Below are 23051 nucleotides of genomic sequence, written 5' to 3'. Positions count from 1 at the left end.
GTGAATTACAGAGTGACTACCAACCTGATTACGATGGAACAGGAGGTGTTAAGGGATGTGAAGAAAGCCAGGGAGAGGTTAAGGTTTAGATCACATATGAGAATGAGTGAAAGAAGTGAAAAAAAAATCAGCTCCATAAGAAAAACCCCATGTATCACAAACCATAATACCAGAAGCAGCACAACTCAGCCAGAGAATCTGACTAAAGCACCGCATTTACAACAATTTTTTAACCTCATCTGTGACCCACAGAGGCCCCAAGGGAAGCTGTTGACTTCTCCCAGCTCGAGTGTTACAAAAGCTCATTATATTTAAAGGAAAAACTCCCTGGGAAGCTTATTTAATTTAACATCACGGTTCAAGTGAATGGACGGGAAGATAAACAAAGATGGGGATTGCTGGCAGGCAAGTAGGGTGGCCTAGCTTTCAAACCACTGTGAATTTATTCAGTGTAAAGAAATAAATTTCTTATAGATGTCCTTCATACGCAGTTTGGAACCACTCGTGAATTTGAGCTGGCTTTAGGGCACAGCTGAGAGTTAAGAAAAGAAGGGGAAAAACTTCTGGCAGAAGCCTTGAAGAGGCTTGTGTTCGTCACCTAACAAGATACGAGCAAGACATTTAGGATAAAGCAGCAATGAACTAATTTCTTGACTCGGCTGGGTGAATGGATCAGTGCAAGGAGGCCAAGGTAATCCAGGGAGATCCTTAATTCCTCTCAGACTTACAGTAATTCAGAGCAGAAATGCAATGTAAGAGGTGGGAGCCGCTTGTGGGGAGGATGGAGGCTGGTTCTCAGAAACATTTAAGTACAGCTCTCAGTTTAATATAAAAATAGGAAAATAGGATTGTAACCTGATGCACGATGCTTTTGAATAACTAGAAAGTGAGAAATTCAGTGTGCATAGCAGATGAATCTGCCAAAAAAAGAAAAAAAAAGAAAAAAAGGAAAAAGAAAGAGAATTTCCTCAGTCAATTTTTGATGCCATGGAAAAATTGGTCATGAAATGAACAACTTCAGTAAAAACCTGGTTAGTCAGAAAATCACCTCATAAATGCATAAATGCTATGCCAAATGGATGAAGTTGGCAAGCTGAGGGCATGAGGGTTAGAGGAAGAACACCATGCAACTTTTAAAAAATCTTTTGGGAAGTTAATAGAGTTTTACTACTGATAATAACAGTACCTGTGAAGTGCAGAGGAAGGGTAAGCAATGGATTAAACAATCAGTGTAGAAAGAAAAGGTAAGAAAGAATCTAAATATTAGCCATGTAATTAGTACTGAAAGGAGAGGGTGACATGGAAAAACACACCAAATATCTGGAAAGCTCAGCTGGAAGGTGAAGCTCCAGAATTCAAAACCCAAGTCTGTACAACTGAGAGAGCAGAGAGGATAACAAATTGCCTGGCTTTGCAGAGGATAATAAATACACACTCGATAACATGAGAAGGCCTTACAAAAATGGGTGGTAGAAGTGCACTTCAGAGATGTCCAAAGAGAACAAGCTGATTGTAGGTTGCTGTTTTCAGTAGAAAAGAGCCGATCAGGCTGTGGAAGATTCCCAGGAAAGCAAAGATAGCATATAATCGAAACTTATTTTTACCCCCAGACACACTCTACCTACTAAAACCATTGCAGAATGGTAGAAATGAGAAGTGATTCCTTTCCACTCCTTGAATGTTTCTGACAACCTGCTAATACCAGAAGGAAGTTTGCCAACCCAAAGTGAGCCCATGAGCCAGGAAATATAGTAAATGCTGGCACCGAACCAGCCAACACAGGTGGGAAGGAGGAATGAAATCCCCAAACATTTCTGGGGCTTCTTCTGGTGCAGCTCTGTCTACTTTAATGAGGTACAGCAGAATATCTGAAGGGGATCTCTGTTTTGTCTTGCAGCCAGATGACTGCCGCTGTTCAGCTGAAGAACGACAGAGGATCACAGAAGGTTTAAGTTGGATGAGGCCTCAGGAGGTCTCTCATCCAACCTCCTGCTCAAAGTGGGGTCAGCAATGAGGAGAAGACTGGGTTATTCAGGGCTTTACCTAGTCTGGTTGTTAACAGGGAAGTCAGGAGAGACATTTTAGGCCACTGAGGAAATATATTGGGAAGGCATAATTCAACCTTCATCCCATTCCTTGGCCTTATTTTCAAGTCAGATTAAAAAAGATCTGGCTCTGTGGACTCCCAAATATGAAATGAGTTTACTTTTAAGGAGTTTTTCTTAATCATTACCAAGAGTAAATGATGTCCTGGATGCTCTAGCAGATCCACCTTTTTAATCTACTCTCAGTTTTCAAAAAATATGTCAATATGCTTTTTTTCCCACATGTAAACACATTCAAGATCAGAGTGCCACTGTTCCACAGTGGTATGTAGACATAAAAAGATTCAAGGCCTGGGCAGATATGTATTGGTCATGCCACGGCCATGAAAATGCCAGCAAATAGCTCTGCTGTTACATTTCTCACAGACATTAAAGTGTTTTCAAATAGTGCTCCTTCCCCAGCAAACAAAAAGATTTGCAGATGATTTCAGGGAAGATTTAGGCCACCAAAGACAAAACTGTGACTGAAGCCAAAGGTATAAAGCAATTCCAATAGGGTTCTTGCCGTGTTCAGAGAATCAGTTAGGGAAATTTCCACCCACCGAAGCTATGCCGAGCCAGCTATTCCCCTCTCCCCATCGTTTCTGTGATGTTTCTCGCACTCCTTGATCACTGCTTCTGTAGGGTTCTGTATTTCAAACAGAAGCTCTGTTTGTTGCCCTTCCAGTACAATTTCATAGGCTGTGAGAAAAAGGAATCATTCTGGAGGTCAAACTGAGAGTTTTAAGGGTTGAAAAGGGCTCTTATGATTGCTCCCGCTCCAGCCTATCCTTGCTTTATAGTCCCCTTCACGCCAAACCAAAACAACCTGAAAATGTCGTCATTTATTATAATAAGGGTTCACTGGTGTGAAATTATTGTGCCACCCAAAAGGAACTCCTGGCAGTCATCAAATACAGAACATTTTCACCTGTATTTGTTTGGGAGGAAATCTGTGGTCAGGACTGGCCTTGCTTCCTTATAATGGCTCTTTAGATTCAGGCGTGCTGCAGGGTAGCTTGGAAAAACTGTACTGCTATGAATTTACAGCAACACATAGGTCAGCACAAGTGGTGTAAAACTGACGCCTTGTCCAGTGGACCTTGTTGGGAAACTAATAGCAAACACTAGAAATACTTCTGCTTTTCCACAATTTGAAAAACACAACTGTTTCAAAAACCTACGTTCAGCGCAGGATGGGAGGCAGCAGGAATGGATGGCAAAGTCAAAGCAGTTGTCCCAGACAGTCAGCACTCTCCTCGATATCTGGGATTTTATCCGTTAAAAACTGATCCAGTCAGGAGCTTTGAGGCCCACTTCTGTGAGTTCTGAGAGACCTAATAACCCACTAAATCTGTACCTTAACACAGCAGAATAGGGCAGGTAGTGAGGACTAGGTACCCATCTGGCTGTTTGTGGAGAACAAAAGACCGAAGAACACATCCCATGAGTTATAATGTGTGACGATGATTACATGCACAACATCAAAGAGCTCTGGTCTCCACCTAGCTACACAATAAATCTCTCTATGCTAATTCACTCACAGTCTACCACTGGAAGAAAACACAGTTTTGTTACTGGAGAATCTGGAGTACTAAAAAGAGATCTTGAGTTCATGGCATGCAAGTTGTGGGGACACAAACTGCACCAAGTCTTGAGACCTTGGTCTTGAACAATCCCCTCAGCTTGTATCTGTTTGCCTTTTGCCCTCACACCAGTGTATGCAAAGCGAGCCCTCAGGTGTATGGGATAAAGCAGTGCCCTTATTGGTTGGTTGTCTTCCTTTTTCGAAATATACAAATTGAAAGAAAAGTTGTAAAAGCAAAAGGGCAACCCTGTAGCCCAAGGCACTCTCTAGGCCACAAGGTGAACAAAATATTAACTTCACCCACTGTATGACGATCTGTACAAAGAGCATGTCTCTGGGGAACTGTGACTGACATTCTTATGTGAAGGCTGTGTATGAAAATTTGTTCCATATGTTCTATATAGCTCCGTATTTGCTCAGACGTTAATCCACAGGTCAGGATCAAGGTTCCTTATGTTCTTAAGTGTGTATTTGTTTTTCATTAGGCTGAGGGGTAAGCCTCATATTCTTCAGGACTTGAAAAAATACATTATCGAGTTAAACTGTGCACCCTAAGAAACACACAAGCTGGAAATCAGTGGGGAAACAAAAAAAATGTTGACAGTAGTAAGGTTAGTGCTGTAGCCTTTGAGAAGGAAGTCTTACTAAATACAGGAATACAGACCTCCTGAAAACAGTAGGTCTTCAAGAGGAGTGAAACGTTTCACACCTATGCAAAGCCAGTGCAAATACAGAAAGCTTGAAAATTCCTTTTGTAATTGTGTGTACATGGAAACCCAACAAAATAAGCTAGTTAACTTATTTTAACAAGTTCAAAACATTTATATACATATTCATATAAATATCTAAACAGGCAAAAAGCAGAAGAAAATTCATGCAACCTCTTCTCTGTTGGAAAGGTGGAATCAGCCCCCCTGCTCTCCTGACCTGGCGCAGTGTCACAGCCACGCAGGCTGGACCCCCCCAGCCAAAGAGCTGACCCACAATTAATATGCAGAAGGCTCTGATTTTCCTTACATCACCACCACTACATCTATAACTATAAGGATCTATTTTTAGAAACAACTAACTCATTTCAGCTGACATATGATTAATATGCAACATAAGAAAATGTTTAATAGTTTAATGCCTTTAAGCATAATGCAAAATTCTTTACGGATACAAATTAAAACTGCTGCAAACTTTCTGTAACTATACACATTTAAAATTTAAATTGTTACTTTGATCATTTGAGGTCTAATGCTGAAAGATACTGAACATCTTGTAAAAGTTTTGTGCTTGACTTCAACTTCTAAATAATTAGTAGACTTCGAGGATTGTCTCTTCTTCAACTATCATGGAGGCAGAATTTGGCATCCAGTAGTGTTTTATAAAACAAACTTCTTTAGAGAATAAACTCTACAGAACACCAAAATATTAATAATAAATCCAAATATTAAAGCAGAAGCCTGAATCCTAAAAACTGTGTCTGAATCACAAATTTATCTAACCATATTTAGCATTACATCAGTAATAAAAATAATAGATTAGACGAAACTATAATACTTCCTCAAAAGTATGCTAAGGCTACAGTGTACAAATGGATTTCAAAATTAATTGAATTGGCAACAATCTGGCTATTTTAAATGCAGTTAATGCAGTTTTTGTTTACTTGCTTTAACTCTAAAATCCTACAAACAAATTAAGGTAAAAACTCGCAATTTCTAAGGAACTCTTTTCTAAGTCTGTGGAAAGCGACATTCAGTATACCAGCAGCTGCCGTCTACTCACAAAGTGTAAAATAAGCTGAACACAACAGTTGAGAGCTGCTGATACAGTTCAAATAGTGTCTTTCTAACGCCAGATTAGAAGTATTTTTACACAATCACTTCACAAAATATTTAATATTAAAATTTAAACATCCATCTAACTCAAACATATTTGTCGCGCTCCCAAAGGGTTAATATTGTCTTGCTTCATTTCTTACATGTAGTAATTTAGCTCTGAACAAAAGCAGCTCCCTGCTGGTTACCTTGGCTAAAGGAAACACAATGAACTGGTAAAAACCAGTTTTATCTCACTGCTGTTGCCTAGGGCTACAGACAAAATGAAGTAAAAAAATTCACATGCAGAGTATTAGGTGCTTATGAAAGATCCAGCAGCGCTGTTGCCTAGTGATTCAGTGAGGAATCAGCATAGGCCAATGAGGTGTACGGGTACTGAATAACATCCCCGATGACTGCTTTACATCTCCTGCAATTCTGTCATACACCCCCATGATTTCCCAGTGGTAAGAATCACTTTCAAGGGAACCTGTCAAAAAAAAAAAAAAAAGAAAAAAGAAAAAAATTGTCTTAAACAAACAAACACAGCACTTATAGTAAGATTACTATTTTTGCTTTTCCTTTTGGGTGGTGATACTGTTCTAGATTACATGTCTATCCAGTGTGAAATGCTCTTCATATCTAGTAATAATTATAATTACTATTAAGATATCTTAACAATTAAGGTTATCCTTTAGTTTTGAGACTGCAAATATATGTTACTGAATTGCAAGAAATATGTTAAAGTCCAAAGCAAAATTTATCTTATTAAAGATAAATTCTTATTATTCTTATCTTATTAAAGATAAATGCTTTTCAAAAGAGCACCCAAAACCATAGCATTTATAATTCGCAACTTTTTCGATAATGCATAAAGATACTGGTTTTTGTGGTTGCTTTTTGTTGTTGTTTGTTTTCCTTCCTTTTTTTTTTTACCATCCACTTTTCCAGTCCTGGGGTGTATTTGTTGTTGCTTTGGTTTTATTTCAGTTTGTTTTGCAGTTACCAGTGCTCTGTTACACAGTAGATTTCCTGACATGAAAGCTGCCTCATTAGCAAGGACTACATTTTGGAAAAGAAGCTACTTCAAAGATAAAGGATCCTTTTCCTCAAAGAAGAAAACGAAATGTCTCCCCATTAAGACGATCTGTGTGTTCCACTTTAATGACATTATTCTTCCATATTAAAATATAATATTCATATTAACAGAGCATATAATACATATTTAGTTGAAGCAAGTGTACAGAGGGAAAGCAGAAGCATTTCAAAAAAATCTTTTCATCTTCAACATCTCTAATCTTAAAAGACACATTTACTGTATAGAAGGATAAACAACATGAACAAAAATACAGGCTTTTTTTTAAAGATAACTCTCAAATTCTTCACTGAGATCAAGCTGTTTGCACTTTATGTTTTGTACCTGGTCTCTGCCATTGATCCATTCTTGATGTTTCAGAGAAAGATAAAATATCTTCATGATGAATGTAGTTTAATGTGCAGTAGGAGTAAAAGTATGTCATGACTCCTACAGTAATTTACTCAGGAAAAGAAGACCAAAACAAGAGAAAAAATACAGGTACCTCCTAATAGTTATACTGCCTTTAAAAATGTCCTAATCTTTCAAAGCCCCAGAGAAATACCTATTGTCCAAGGCTGTGTTTCTTTTTACTATTAATACGCAGTTGTCATTTAAGAGGCTGTTTTCATAAGAATGACATGTACAATCCATTTGCTAAGGCATCTAGATGAATTTGTCAGTGTGTGATAGCAGACACTTCTGACACATGAAAAGACATAGTAGGACAGCGTGTTACGTTCTGTCCATGGGACAAAATGGAAGGACTCACTTTTGCCAGTTAGTGGTTAGTCTGAAATATGTTACACTAAAGTGGTGTTTTGCCTGTGTACCTATAAACACTCTGATTATTGACGTAAATATTTGTCTTTCTTACAAACCTATTAAATTGTTCACATTTTATTTCATAGTCAGGCAAAGTATGAATGACGTTGTCTCTGACAATGTCCTCAACAAAGGGTATGAACCTTAGAGCAGCATGAGTGTCAGGTGTCTGCATGTTGTAACCATTTCTGAAATAAATAGAATAAACTTGTTTCTGTCCTCAAATCTTGTTCAGTAATACTGGAGAATGAGTGATGTGGCAACACCAAGTACTCCATTTCTCAGGAAACAGGAAACTCTTGGACTACTGCTTGCTTTTTCAGTTTAGGGATTGCCAGAGACTATAGTCCTTAATGAAGCAAGAAAAGCTGAGCAGTGGCCTAGCAGCAAAGTATACCAGTCTTGCAGAGAGAAAAATATAATTATTTTATATAAGAATTATAATTAGATAAAATGGAAACATAGATACAATAGTTGTCTAGTTTTCTACTTGGTTGTTACAGGTGCTGTTCTGGTAAATGATGGCCTTCAAACTGTGACCAGCAATTTTGTCTGCTTCACATGTTTGGCTTCCGCTCAGAAATGTTAAAAAGATCAATTTTCTAAGTGAAAATTACTAAAGAAAGATCTTTTGCAATAATTTTTCAGCAATAATGAATGCCTGGCACATTTTAGAAAGCCTGTTAAGGCACAATTTCTCATTCCACCATACCCATCAGAAATGTCATGGCATTAAATCAAAGGGATTTTGAAGTTACTGCACTTGTATAGGTAAGACAAAGTGTACTACAGTCATGCTTTACAAAATGGATTTTGAGTTTCTTTCTTTCTTTTTTTTTTTTCCTTTAGAAGTTTTATGGTAATTTTAAAACGCCATTACCTGTAAATATGAAAATGAAGCTATTGAAGTGAAGGTTAGTGTAGTTGTCTCTAGATTCTTAATATGATGATAGTAACAAACAAAACTATATATGCCTGAGACAATAATGGAAATTCAGAATTGCCCTTACCTTTAGTGGCACTTCCAAGGCTGTAGTTTGCTGCAGGGATTCCATTGTTCTTTTTACCAATGCTGTAAGGCCAAAAAAGTTGAAAATATACAGTTTTATTTTCCAGTTAAAACTGTTATGTAGTAAAACAAACAAACAAACCATGCTTTATATTCCATTACATAATAGCTGCATTTTTTACAAAAAAATAAATATCTACCCATTTAAATTTATTGAGAATTTTTTTAAAGTTAAATTTCATCTCTTGTGGAAGAGTTCAATTCCTTATTTTAAGTTGAAATTTAGGTGAAAGTTGGAGAATTATTTAACTTATATATTCCATAAACACAAAAGTAAAGCACTGATATACGTTATAAAGAGGTACAGCTTGCCTGACTGCTGCATTTCTCAGCTTTCAAGTTCAGTACAAACAAAAATAACCTTCCCTGTGGGATAGTTGAGCTATCAAGAATCAAAACAATTGAACTTCAGTATGATTTACGTAACTTAACAACTCATCGTGTCATAACCCCATGCTCACTATTACTGTGAAAAATGCCTCTATTATTATTCCAAATCAATCATTTGGGACCTGATTTGTCATCCTTGGTCAGGACAATTAGTGTTTTGCTTGACAAAGACTTCTGCTGCAACAAAATGTGGTTCTAAAAAAATATAATTGAAGAGAGATCCAGTGGATAAATGGCTTTAAAAAGGAGGTAACTTCTGGCTAGTGAAAGTGAAAAGGGAATATTGGGCAGCCCCAGCGAGAAAGTTATTGAGCAAGCTCCATTGCTTTGACAGGATGGCTGCCTACATAATATATGTCATCATGTGCCCCACAGAACTGAGAAATAACAGGGCATGCAATATGTGGTGATAACTACTAGGCTGAAAAACACATGATTGCTTAGAAGGATTCTTTGAAGTTATCCCTGGATGCACATCATGGTTCTTGTGCAGCTGAGGTTAGATGTAAAGAAGCAACGAGAACTCCAAGAAGCAGCATATGGTTGTTGCTCTGGCTGCTGTCGAAACCTTTTCTAATGATGCCAGCACGGAAGAGCAGTATGTGATGTTTTGTGTCACATCTGTGACACCGCGGATGGCTTGGTAATAATGAGGAGGATAACTAACTTCTGCCTGAACAGAAGTGGAGTGCTTCTCCACTCTGTGCTGGCTCACTCAGACTCGGGTGCTAATGAGCTGTCGTAAGGTTTTCCATGAAGTCCAAATTATGCAGTAACTCAAAAGATCAGTGGCTGAAGTGCCAAGGCTGGGGAAAATGAGACATATGTTGACACATGTTGACACCTATAGAGTTGCTTCATGTTGGATTCGAGGTAGTTTATGGTCCGGCATGGGACACAGCATCATTTTTGGAGAGCAGAAACAAACATGACAATCACAACTTGAGAAAGCATAGAGAAGTGTTGGTCTAAATAATTATCCACTTAAATTCGTTCCAAGTCAAGACGCTTATCAATACAGCAGTGCTGGACTGCCTCCATCTTGAGAAGCCCAGTCTGAATTTAAACAAGCTGCCAGCTCCAGGAGATCAGCAATGCAGCAGACATCAGGGCACTGTGACCAGGCGGCGTGCCTTCAGAAGGCTAAACGGATTGCCAGGCAGTCCTGGGGTAAACAATTTATCATCGGTAAGTCATGGCTATGACAGAACAAAGCTTTTGTGAGAGCACAGCTTCTGGATTCCGCTCTTACAGAATCACTCGGCTCTGTAGTGTTCCACCAAAGCACTTATGTACAATCTAAGGGCACACTCAACTCTGTACAGCTTGGGTTTTTTGAGCTGTTAGATAAATAAACAGCAATAGACCATCAAGGCAACAGGAGGAACAGCCCTTTTAGATGAAAAGAGCCCCGATGTACAACAAAATAGGGAGTGTGAGTCAGCAGCATTGATTCATGGGCTGAAAAAGATGTGATGTATGATAAAAGGTGCTGCACGCATATGCACTGGATTAGAACAGTTTTCCCCATAGATCTCTAGATCTCCGAATTAGACTAATTCTCTCACATATAACTGTTATCCCCCAAATGGGGTTCACATTGGCCCCGATGGTTGCAACACCTTTCTCTGTTGGTTCATACACTTCTTGTTTTAGAGCATTTGGCATGACCAGAATTCTGTTGCATCCTTAACCGTTTTTAACTTTAAAAAGCACGGATTAAAGTGGCCACATCAACATGAGAAAACCTAATGGTTCCTCATTCACTTTGACAACCCATTAACCACCTCTCCTTGGATTTGCTTCATTTTCTTCCTCGGTGTTGTTGTTGTTGTTTTTCTGTTTCAGTTCAGCTCCCAGTTCCATTTCTTATGTCACACTGACTTCTCTGTCTCTTCCCAGAGTTTAGTGGGTGGCATGGTAAAACCATTCATTTCAAACAATCTCAAGTGGTTTTGACTGCATTTCAGCCTTTCAAAATCATACCTTTGAAAGTTTCCAAAAGATTTGCCTACACTTTTTTTACAGCAGATTTTGAATTAAAAAATAAATAAATATAAAATGATAACTGAAATGTCAAGAAAAAGCAGCTGTATTACCATTCCTGTTCAATAGTCTGCTAAGACAGTAAACAACGAAGAAGGAAGCATTTAAATTAATGGCTGGTTTTGCACAAAAATAAATAGGTAAACTGACTGAATACATTGAGGCTGGAAATTAAAAGTTCTAGATTTCAGAAAGAGGAAATTCTGGAACAGTCTCCCAGTGGGAGTAATTTTTCATATGGAGATGATCATTTATAAAAGAGACCATATGGTGTGGTGATATGTAATCACAGGAGAGATCCCCTTTAGTCCTATGTACATAACGTCTGATTCTCCCTCTACGCTCTCAGATCTCCTGAAAAACTCTCCTCTCTGAGTGCTCAAAATAAAGTATCCAGGCATACACAATTGTATTATATATACACAATTGTCTCATATACTTTACAGAATAAAAACACGATGTTTAAATAGAGCTGTCTCTACCACCCCTAATTTTTTGTCTCTTTAAAGATTTATATTGGAGGCTTTCGGGGGAATGATTATTTATGTTCTGTCAAGTACCTAGAATATCTAGGGCACATTAATTATTAATTTTAAAATGTTCCTTTGCAGTCAGCCATATACTGCAGTGGCATCTGTTAAATGCTGTTCTCCCAACCTTCGCAGCTTCTCTCTCAAACCCCATAGTCAGCAATGATGGGATTTGTTGGTTATGCTTATTCTGGAAGGTTTTGTAAGTATGTCATTTTAAAATATTATATATATTTCTTATTTACTCCCCTGATATTAATGACAGCAAAGTAAAGACATCACAGAGGAGCTAAAATTGTAATACATATTAGATTTTTCTCAATACTAGCCACAATAAATGTGCTTATTGAAAGAGTTGTGAATAGGAGCAAAGAAAAGGCATGTGTGCCTGCTGTGGAACAAAACCTTGTTTGTCTCTATCCAAGTGAAGACATTTTTCAAGCTCATTCACCTATGAAATTATGACTCCAGAAGCAAGTCAAAGCTGGCCAGACATATGATCTATGGAACAGGGATTTTTACAAATTAAAGGCTATCTAGAGGCATTTTAAGCATCAGTGTCTTTCCAGTTAGAAAAAGGCAGCTCGGAGAACACAAAATGTCACTACCTTGTGATGACCAGTTCGTTCTTTTGTTCTTCTGTTACTTGAATCCCTCTTTGAACATGTGCACTTTTTTCATGCAGCTGCCTCAGTATTCATTAAGTGAGAAAATGTAGCAGAATAAAATGAAATTTTGTGGACTTTGAATGAGCCAAAAATTTCTGCTGACAGATTTTACTTTTTTTATAAATCTAAGCTATTGTTATTACATGACAATAACCTTAACTGATCTTAATCTTAAAACAAGTGGGCTTAGTTTAATTTAATTTTTTTCTTAGATTGGTCCTTTTGGTGTTCTTACTCTTCAAGTAAGTATTTCAGCTGAAATATTTTATACCCAGTAAAATCTGAAAAAAAAAAATTAACTGTATGCTTTACAGATATGAAATATAAGAAAGGATGCAGAGATGAATTTCTTTACTTCTATCAATAATGTGTAGTTATAAATGAGTTCTAAAAAAAAAATCTTTAAAAATTACTCTAATTCATTGTGATATTGAGCAGTACAACACGAAGTACTGAAACATATATATTTCTATAAAAATATGAAAAATACATTATTTCAAGTAGCAAGTGGCTTTCGTTTAATTGTACTTCTCACTAATGGATGCAATTAAGCAAGCATAGTGCCAAGGAACATTCCACAGTAATCACCAGTGACGAAGTTTACCTTTCAAATCCAACAGGTATATATGGAATATATATCAGAAGCCAGATCTTACAGTTGCATCTATGGGTATCCCCGTACCATAAAAAAAAATAAAATCTACATTTCTCTGCCCCTAGGTGTATTCCCCCTTTTAGCAGTCACGTATTCAGAATAATCCAAGGGCAAACAGGCATTTCTAACTGAGTGTGGAGAGGTAGTCTCAGAAATGGGTAGTCTCCCACAAAAGGAAAAATTGGGTTCTGCAATTCCTGAGCACTTTTCTGAAGTCCCTGTGAAGACTCACAGTTTGATTTGAGCACCGTCTGTCTACCTGATTACACAGATTTCAGAACTCCGAGATGCTGAGCCCTCTCAGATCCAAGAGCCCAGTTTTTGCCATTCCCAAAATACCATCTCTCTTTCTGCTTCCTGGGTTGCTTGAAAGCTCAGGATGTGAGGAAGCCAGACAGGCAAGCTGGCTAGAAACCAGGCAGATTATTGATGGTAAAACTGACAATCTTCTGTCAAAACCAAACCAATTGCTGCCAAATGTTTTGATTTGATCTTTCCAGGCACCCTCCAATAGAAAATGAAGATTTTTATAAAGCTCTTTTGCTGTCCTTTTCTTGCCCTATTTAGGGAATTTCAAGAACTGAGTCAGTGAATATGCCGGACCTTTGTTGAAAATTAGACAGTTCGGAGCAGCATGTGCTTTATTGTATTTCAGTGTATGTCAAAGCTTGGACACTCAAAGCTTCATTATAAACAGAGAATGTTTTGCCTTGTCCTGTCAGAGTGAACAGTATGCATGCTATGAAACTGTGGGTGCTGGAGTCTGAGGAAAGTATTCCCCTGATACACAGATAAAAGCCAGCAACTTACATGCAGCATTTTGTGGAAAAGAAGATGTTATAAAAAAAAAAGAAGAAAAAGAACACCTTATTGCTTGCCCCTTGTTTATCAAAGTCAAAAGATTCAGAATAATATGAAAAGTACTGAAAAGTCTTGTTCTGACCTATGAAGTCCTAAGCAGGAACAGAGGAAGCACTGGCATGATGATTGCTTGGTGGCAAGACTCAGCCTCTACTCATATATTTGCCGTTGCTTTCCCGAAAAAGTAGATCAGAATCATGACTGGAATCAGAATGCAAATACACTGAATACTAGGCCAGTGCTTTCTTGGATCACACCGAACGCAGAAGAATAACACACCTGTGGTTTTAATCTGTGGTCTATTAAAGCCATCACACCCTGCTCTTTATCTTTAAGTCCATGCCTTTACCTTTCCGAAGCTTGGTGATTGTGCAACTGAGATTTCTCTCTGGGTCATTAAGCCCATTCTCAGGGTGGGATCTGCAAGTCAGCAGATTCTGTAATTTAAAGCTTCTGAATAGGCAAAAAGCCCCATTAGATATGGAAAGACAAAGCTGACAGCTAAAGAATATCAGCAAATAAAAATAAGAAGAGTAAGGACTTTACAGAGAGAGAGAGAACTTGGGGTAATGGGATGAAAATCATATCTGGACTTTGAAAGCACTGAAGTGAATGAGAAGCCCACATCCTTCTGCCACTCCTCTTTAAACTCATACTAAATTTGTTACCTCAGTTAACAGCTCCTGAAATAACTGGAAAAGATTGGAAAAAAGTCTTCCTATTTAGTTTCATCTGAAAGGAATCTGGGTCACCTGCTCTCAGACTGCTCTGTGATGTGAACCCCAACCATTCACACTGTGGACTGGGGACAATAGGGAGGTTTGCTTCCTACTCACACTTCTCACTGGAAGCTACCTGCTAATTGAGATGCACCCTTCCTCTGCCTATTTGGGTCATGCAAAATCCTCATTAATGACACTGAAGGAAGAGCCAGCTTTGGTCACTTTTAAGTGCGCTATTAGTTCTTCTACCAGCAGCAGAACTAATCACTGCTTAAAAGAAGGCAGCGTTCAATGTCTTAGGTTGGTCTTCAGTGTTCAGGACAAGATGTTTTATCACTCTTCTGTTCTGAGGTATGTTGAGTATATCTGAAAATTACTGTATTGCAGAATTTTCTTTTTCTCTTTGCCTTTTAGGGCAAAGTAGAGACAAACTTCAAAACCAATCTTCAATCAGTAGAATGAAACAAACTTCCACATTGAATTCTGAAGGCTTGGCAGCCCTGTGTTAAGAGCAAGGGTGATTTCCAAGGTATCTCGGACCTCTAGACTGCATAGCACAAGTTGTTTAAATATAGCAGAGCAGTCAAGGATTTGGCAGCTGGGATCTGCTACATACTGAGAAGGGTATTTATGATGACCAGTGATTCCCAACCTCTGACTCCCACCACGGTTCAAATTCAGCAGCAGACAGTCCTTCTCACAGATGAAACTACCCTCAGTCAGCTAGCTAGTGGTATCTCGCATCTTTGAGGAATGGCATGTACTAGCTTCTGATGAGTTTCTACCCATACAGCAGAACTCTATTAAGGAGAATTAAAATACAACACTGTTTTCAAATGATTGATAATTTCTGAAGTAAAACATTCTGCTGGTCATTTCATTCTTTTTGAAGTTTCTTACATGGTAATCAAGTGTTTTCTCTGTTTTACTGGAAAATTATTGATTTTGCTGAACTTACTACAAATTCACACTAATAACAGATCAGAATTTGATCTGATGAGTGCAGAATCTGTGAGTTTCTATACTTAAAAGCAATCGTGAATGATTTTCATCTTTTGGGTATAATAATACCCAAATATATACTTAATAATTAATGCAAATTGATCATAGAAACATAGTATCACCAAGGTTGGAAAAGACCTTCAAGATCACCAAGTCCACCCATTAATCTGACCTACCAAGTCCCATCACTAAACTATGTCACTTAGTGCCATGTCCACACATCTCTTAAACACCTCCAAGGATGGAGACTCCACCACCAGTGCTTGACCACCCTGTCCATGAAAAAATTCTTCCTAATATTCAATCTAAACCTCCGCTGGCATAATTTGGGGATGTTTCCTTGTGTCCTATCACTTTTCACCTGAGAAGAGACCAACAACCTCGCTGCAGCCTTCTTTCAGATAGTTGTAGAGAGTGACGAAGTGCCCCCTCAGCCTCATTTTCTCCCGATTAAACAACCCCAGTTCCCTCAGTTGCTCCTTGTAAGTCTTGCTTTCTAGTCCCTTCACGAGATTCATTGCTCATCTCTGTACATGCTTAGGCAACTCAATGTTCTTGTAGTGAGGGACCCTAGTCCTGCTGGCCACACTATTTCTGTTGCAGGTTAGGATGCCATTGGCCTTCCTGGCCACCTGGACATGCTGCTGGATCATGTTCAGATGGCTGTCAACCAGCACCTCCAGGTCTTTTTCTGCTGGGCAACTTCCCAGCCACTCCTCCCCAAGCCTATACTGCTGCATGGGGTTGTTAAAACTGCAGGACTCAGCACTTACCCTATTTAAAGTCATGTGACTGGTACTCAACCCATCAATGTAGCTTATCCGGATCCATCTGCAAAGCCTTCCTTCAGGCAGAACAAGAGTCCCACCTAACTTGGTATCAGCCACAGACTTACTGAGAGCGCACTTGATCCCTTCATCCAGATCATTGATGAAAACGTTAAACAAAACTGATCCCAATGTTGGTGCAAAATACGAAAATGAAAATCATTCTATGCTGTCTTATTGATCCCATTCAATGTACTATACTTCCAAACTCTGAAACTACAGCACTTGTAGACATTGGCCTTTTCAGAGTAGATACTGCAATCTCTGGTAAATTGAATAGTGTGTTGTTGTTTTTTTAAATTCAAACCAGATCTGAACACCTGTATTCAAAGGTCAAATGTTAATATATGAAACTAAAGCATTACAATTCCCCCAATATATTGAACTTAAATATTTCCCAGATTCTTTGTTTTGATTAGATGGTGGTTTAATGTTCTCATTATGAACCAATACTCACAAGAGGAACGTATGATGAAATGAGACAGATGGCAAATTGTACCATTTAAATGAATGCAACACAGGAAGTTGAAATTGTTATTTAGATACTTAGGTTATAATGCAATATATTTCTTATATTGGTTAGTTTAAAATATTCATGACCTTATGATAATTGTTTTAGCCAAAAATATTGTTCAGCTTCAAACTAGACCAAAGTTTGTGAATTAACATTTGGTACCTACAGTAATGACTCCACTACTTACTGGAGAAGAGACCCAACAGTCCCATATGTGCCCTCATTTGCTAGCTAAATTTGTACCAGATGTGGAGACAAACTCTAGCTTAGGAAATAATGTCTGGAAGTAAGCCAGATGAGAGGATTAAAATGTAGGCAGGAACTTTTACTAACCCTTAACCTCGAAAGTTCCACCATAAGATTCTCTTCATATAGAAGAGCCGTAAATTAACTTAGAAATTACCATACCTTACATTCTCACATTAACATTTCATACCTCTTTATGTAACAGGCCCCAGTGATAAGTGTTTAGCAAGTTACTTCCCAAGACATTTTTTTCAAACTGGTTTATTTCCTTCTACAACCCTTGAAACCTTGGAGAAAGTATTATTGTTTACTTTTATGGTTATATGCTATATTAATTCTTGTTGTCTAAGCAGCAGATGATCTTTGAAGGTCCCTGCCAACTGAACTATTCTATTCTAGCCTAGTCTAGTCTAGTCTAAAGATACCTCAAGTTATTGTGGAAACAGAGAGACGGGGGGAAAGAGAAAAAGATTACATTTACCTGAAAATTCCTGGATTTGAGAATCTTCTACTTCAAACAACAACTCATCATGAATCTGAGCAATTAACCTGAAAAAATTCAGACTTTAGATAACATACACATGAAATTTCTAATAGTGCTTTCAACTCATGCCATCAACTAATTTTCAGGTGCACAATGGATACACTAAATATAAACACACTGAACATAAACATCTTAAGAAAGTTAAAAAATCATTAATGAAGTTAAAAGGATTGCTGTTCCACACAGGCTGAAAAAATAAAAGCCATGGTCTTAAACCAGAACTGTGCTTGCTAACTTGTGAATGCCATTCAGGGATTTGATGATGTGACAAGGTATTACTTTAAACTAATGGAAATTGCAGAAAATTGCAAGAAATAGGACAGGGCTTGTTTTGTTAATATAGCTTGTTTTTCTCAAGCTGAGTTGGAATAAAAGTGTGAGTTAAGTCATTAGCAAGAGTACTTGGCTCACTGGTATACTAATAGTAACTCCTAGTATAGTGTTGGCCAGTGACTTGAATCCTTTCCAGGAAATAATCCTTTCATGTAAATGCAAAGTAAGACTCCTCATGCTGTAAACAAGTAGGTTGAAGAACAAAAATGTAGACATAAATACACAATATGATCTGTAGCCTCTGCTATTAGGACAGTTGTCTTCATAAGAACAGAGTGTACAACTGAAAGAAGTAACATCTTAAAATCCATGCAACTACACGTACCTGAGATCTTGAGTTTTGTTTTTCTCTTTGTCTGTATTAGCTCTATATATTGATCGGTCTCTTGCATATGGATTGTGTCTTAATTGTTCAGTGCTTATGGGAATAGCACCCTAAATTGTTGGTTTGGGCGTAAAAATATGACCACAGTGGAAAAAATAAATGTTTTTGATTGAATCATGTCCAAGACAGAATAGACATAATCTAGCACATAAAATCTTTGAGTGCAGTTCTCACATAGAAAGGAAAACTAGTGTGTGTCTGATTAGACTGCATTCCTACTAGGTTTATTTTATTACTTCTTTAACTGTTGCAGGTGGGAGTCTAAGCCATGAAACTGTAACACCTATTTCTGAATTTCTTTGCAATTCATATATAAAATTCAAATTAAATATGCCCACTGTAGACTTTTTTTTTTATTATTTAATACCTAGCAGTTATTCATTCTTTAGAAATGGCTGAAACATCAACATGGTTACTACTTATAACTTTCACAGCTTTCAGGAAAATAAGCCTAAGATAGTTTCACACTGCCTTAAATTACAATGTGACATTGACTAACAGTGTGGTGAGCTCTAATAATAGATCTTAAATTATTAGTCACTTACACCACAGTCAGAAGCAGAGTGAAACAGATTAACATATTTCTAATAGGAAATGGGGACACGGGATACAAAAAGAAATAGATGAAAAGACCAGGATCATCTACAGCAAGAGAATACAGTTACATGAAAAGTTCTAATTTCCAATGCAAGTAAATTAATTAAAACAAGAGATTCCTCATAATCATTAAAGTGACATGCAAAAAGACATAAATCAGACAGAACTGTGGACATTAAAACCTCTGAATATACTGTGAGTCAATTGAATAAGTGAAAATAATTGCATTGATTAAACCAGTGCGATAAAAAATGTGATAGACTGGTTATTATTTATATCAGAGTAGTCTCTCATGACTTCAATCAGAATTAGAGCCCCATTCTCTGAATATTTAGTAAAGACTTGCCCTTTCTTTGATGAATTTACAATATATATCAAATATTTTATCATCAGTTTATCAGGATTTAGTAACGGGGGAAGAAGTGGATTTTCTAAAGCACTCAGCATTAGATCAACAGGTCACCTCAATTCCATGCTAGAAGTAAAGCTGAACTTAGGAGGAGCAGGGCTGGACCAGAGATTAGTGTTCCCTTCAGTGAGTCAGAAAACCTATGAGAGCAATGTGAACTGAACCCAAATTTTCTGTCTGGACAACACAGTAGACTTGACCCAACTCTATGTGTTTAAGTTTATCTACTGAAAGCAGCACAGCTAGTGTCGCTTGATTCTCCATCAGAGCTGAAAGACCCTATTTCTCAGTGCTTCTCATCCTCAGTTATCGACTCAGTTACACTGCCCACAGCTATCTGAGTAACTGCACAAAGCTGCAGAATTACATCTACCCAGTCTTAATTATCTAGTGCTTCATCAAAGGTTCAGGACAATATTCTGTCTGCTAAACTAGAACAGAACTAGAAGTCAGAATCGTTGGTCTATTTCTAGCTATGTTACTCTCCTGCTAAGCAATGCACATTCATTTAGAAAATAGGGATGTTGTCTATCTCAGACGTGTGATCTAACAAATAAGTATTTCTAACACTTAACTTTTAATTAATGCTAAACATGATTTCCCATCCTGATGTCGAGAAATGGACTAGTATCAACTATTTCCTTCTTAATTGTCATCACACAATTTTTTTGTTATGTTCTCTTTGTCTTGTCCCTCTCACATCAACATCACAGGTTCTCCTCTGGGAGGTTTATAGTACAAGACCATTTGTATTTTTTCATTTTTGTTAAAGTAGTGACATTCTCATACAGTACGCAGTTCCACAGAACAAAGTACTCAATTTGACATCAATACAGGTGAATGAAAAATCAAAGTAATTTTTATGTTTAAAATGCATAGCTTTTACCATTCCGGTGTATGCACACACCTGTTGCACAACTTGAGTGAAAAAGTTTGGAAAAAAAATACACTTTTGTTTAATAGCTTAAATGAGTGATCAGCACTTTGATGGAATATTGAAATAGCAAACTCCCATTATTGCTTGCTAAAAAGTATGGAAAACTGAATTGGAGACTGCAAACCAAACTGAGACTAATATGTTTATCATTCTGCAGATGATAAGAAATGCCTTTGATTTACAAGTTAATATTTTCTCAATTATTTTCACAATATTCACAGTATTCTTAGTACACATCTTTCCTGAAATCATGCTGCACTACAGAATTTTAACAAAAAAATCTTTTTAATTCTCTTCAGTACTATATTCTTCCAGTTTCCCATGAAGCAACAGACATTAAACTCAGATCTTCAGTGGACCCACCCAGTCATCATTACTATATTGTAATCATATAATTGACCCTATATATGACAAATTAAACTATCATCAAAATATTTTTTTTTGTAATGTTCTACTGATGAGACCATATTGTCTCCCTACGGTTTAATTTTTCATGGTACCAAGCCAGTTTGTTTTCTATTATAAGAACAAATTAGGGTCTTATTTGTTATTTTAAGGCAATATATTCCAGATCTGGACATCTCTGATCGAAAGTACAGAACTGCAAGCTTTTCTATGACTACTTCAAATGTGTTGCCAAAAATAAGTACACTATTGAACTGACTTCATCAAAACAGCTATTACCTTATTGGTGAGCAATTGTATTTCTTTACCATTAAAGGAAACTACATTTTCTCTAAACTGCAAATGAGAGTTCTGTGGTGTGACATGCTGCAGATGCTACTGTAGGAATATAGGAATATCATGTAGGAGATGCCAGTGGTAGGACAGGAGAAAAACAAAACAAAACAAACAAAAAAAACCAACCAACCAACCAAATCCTCTTCCTAGTAGTTTTTCTCAGAAGCTCTGTTTTTTTTTTTTAAACAGTTATGTGCAGTGTTTCAGGCCATTACAATGTGCCAAGAGATGCTCAGACTACTTAATTCATGCTCATCCTATAGTCAAGGGACAAAGGCACCTACTTGTTTTGAGCGGACTTCTTGAAAACCTCATCTTCATGCATTGACTTTGTGGGACTACCACCCCCTAATGCAGCCACCTACATCGGATACCTGAAGTCAGACAGGGAGAATAGCCCTCTTTTCAATTTTCTGATACATTTTTGTATCATGAGGGAAATCTTCATTGCTGTTAACAACAAATCCAAAACATAACATGGTCTAGTTTTCCAGATGGGTCTAAATGAAGATAATACAAAAAAAAAATAATGCACCAATGTGCTTTACAAGCAAATTGTAGGTTAATGTACTCCATAATTTGGAAGCAGGCAATCTGGACCCATCACATACCAGTTCCAGACCACTTAAAACCCACCTCAATTATAACAGCTGTCTCTATTTCCATCGCCCATCAAAGCCCCTGAACCCCCACGAGAGGTCTCACTAATTGCCGGCAGCATGAAGGAGGAGAATGAGACAGACTAGGCCACAGGTGTAAGGTGCTGAGTAGTGGCTTACAACATATCTGAGAGGAGCTCAAATATTACATTGACGTGGCTTAATTAAATTCAAAATTAAGAGTTTGGACAAAAAATAAATTAAAACAAGGTTTAAAATTGGGTAAGTGGGAATGCCTTAAGTAAGAGGGTCTGATTGTCATGCATAATAAGGAATTAAGGGCACTTTATTATGACTAAGAACAAGGCTGAGGAGCCCAACGTGGTTAAGTTATTTAACAATTATTTAATGTTTATTTAAAATAGTTTAAGATCTATACCTATGTCCTGGTGCTTAATGTGTCCTACTGGTTAGCTCTAATATCTAACATCTAATTTGAAGGCATGTTGACAATTAAATCATAACTGGAGAACAGATTTCATAAAACCAAAGGATTCTCTTGGAGAAGGTGCAAAAAATATTCTTTATTTGAAATCCTTCATAGCTTTGGTGTCAAAGTAAAAATCTAGCTAAATTTTTACAAATTTCTGTAAAGCATTACTTAAGACCATGAAAAAAGTTAATGATTATTAATAATTAATTAGTTAATAACTTTTATACAGCTACAGTAAAAATGTAAAAATGTTTAAAGTTACTAAAAGCACACTGCTTCAGAAAAGGAGTTAATGATCACTTAGCAGCACAACACGCGTTTAGAAACTCTTTAAAAGAATCAGTCCTTTTCTAGTCCCATAGTTTTCTTATTTATAAAAGCACTGTCCCTGAGCATTAAACTTCATACAATTTTCTGATACAACAGTATCATCTTTTATATCCCGAAGATGTCTTTTTGTCATCCTATGTTGTCCCCTTTTTTATAAATAAAATAATCAACCAACTAATAAAATTGCCTTTTCATTTTGAATGTGAAATTTCTAAGTGCATAACGGGAACCTATAGAATTGCTGTATGTGACAGTACGTGGTTAGAAACTTTATATACAAAGCTGTATCATTATATACAATGATAAGTTAAAAAAAAATCCAAAGAGCACAAAAGATGTTAAGTGGTTAGAAAAAATAATAAAAAGACAAAGATATTTTAAAATCAGATAAATGGGAGAATATGAAAAAATGTAAATATAATATCAAATAGAAAGCAATTCATACTTATTCATATCTATTATATATATAATTCATAATTATTAAATTCAATTTTTATTAAACAAAATAATAGCTTACAAGGCATATAATTAAACATCCTGCTAGAAAATGCCAGAGTGCCTGCTCAGGTAACAAACACCTTCATGGCTTTCAAGAACGTTTAGAATTGATGACATACAATGACTCTGAGGAAAGACTTAAATCTTCTGTTTCAGAACCTAGACTCATCCCCACCATTGCAGCAAGATGAGAATTCGCAGACAGACAGGCTATCCCTACTAAAAATCGTACACCTTCCTCCTGAAGCATCTGCTACTGGCCACAGTCAGTGATAATGGAC

The 23051-nt window shown here is 37.1% G+C and overlaps 1 protein-coding gene across 2 annotated transcripts in view; it reads right to left on the bottom strand.

The window, feature by feature from the left end:
- Window positions 1-4294: 4294 nt before the first annotated feature.
- The window catches only part of POLN (DNA polymerase nu), a 111423-nt gene continuing 92666 nt past the window's right edge, over window positions 4295-23051 (bottom strand). For both annotated transcript variants that reach the window (XM_083833928.1, XM_083833927.1), the window contains 3 exons: window positions 17386-17453; window positions 8385-8446; window positions 4295-5964 (listed from right to left, as the gene is read on the bottom strand). In XM_083833928.1, the coding sequence (XP_083690054.1) occupies window positions 5896-5964; window positions 8385-8446; window positions 17386-17453 (199 nt within the window). In that variant the 3' untranslated portion in view covers window positions 4295-5895. The remainder of the gene's footprint in view (window positions 5965-8384; window positions 8447-17385; window positions 17454-23051) is intronic.

The sequence above is a fragment of the Anser anser genome, assembly GCF_964211835.1.
Source record: "Anser anser genome assembly, chromosome: 4".
In the NCBI taxonomy this organism is placed as follows: domain Eukaryota; kingdom Metazoa; phylum Chordata; class Aves; order Anseriformes; family Anatidae; genus Anser; species Anser anser.
The sequence above is the reverse complement of the archived record's forward strand: the minus strand, read 5'-3'. Positions and strand labels throughout refer to the sequence as shown.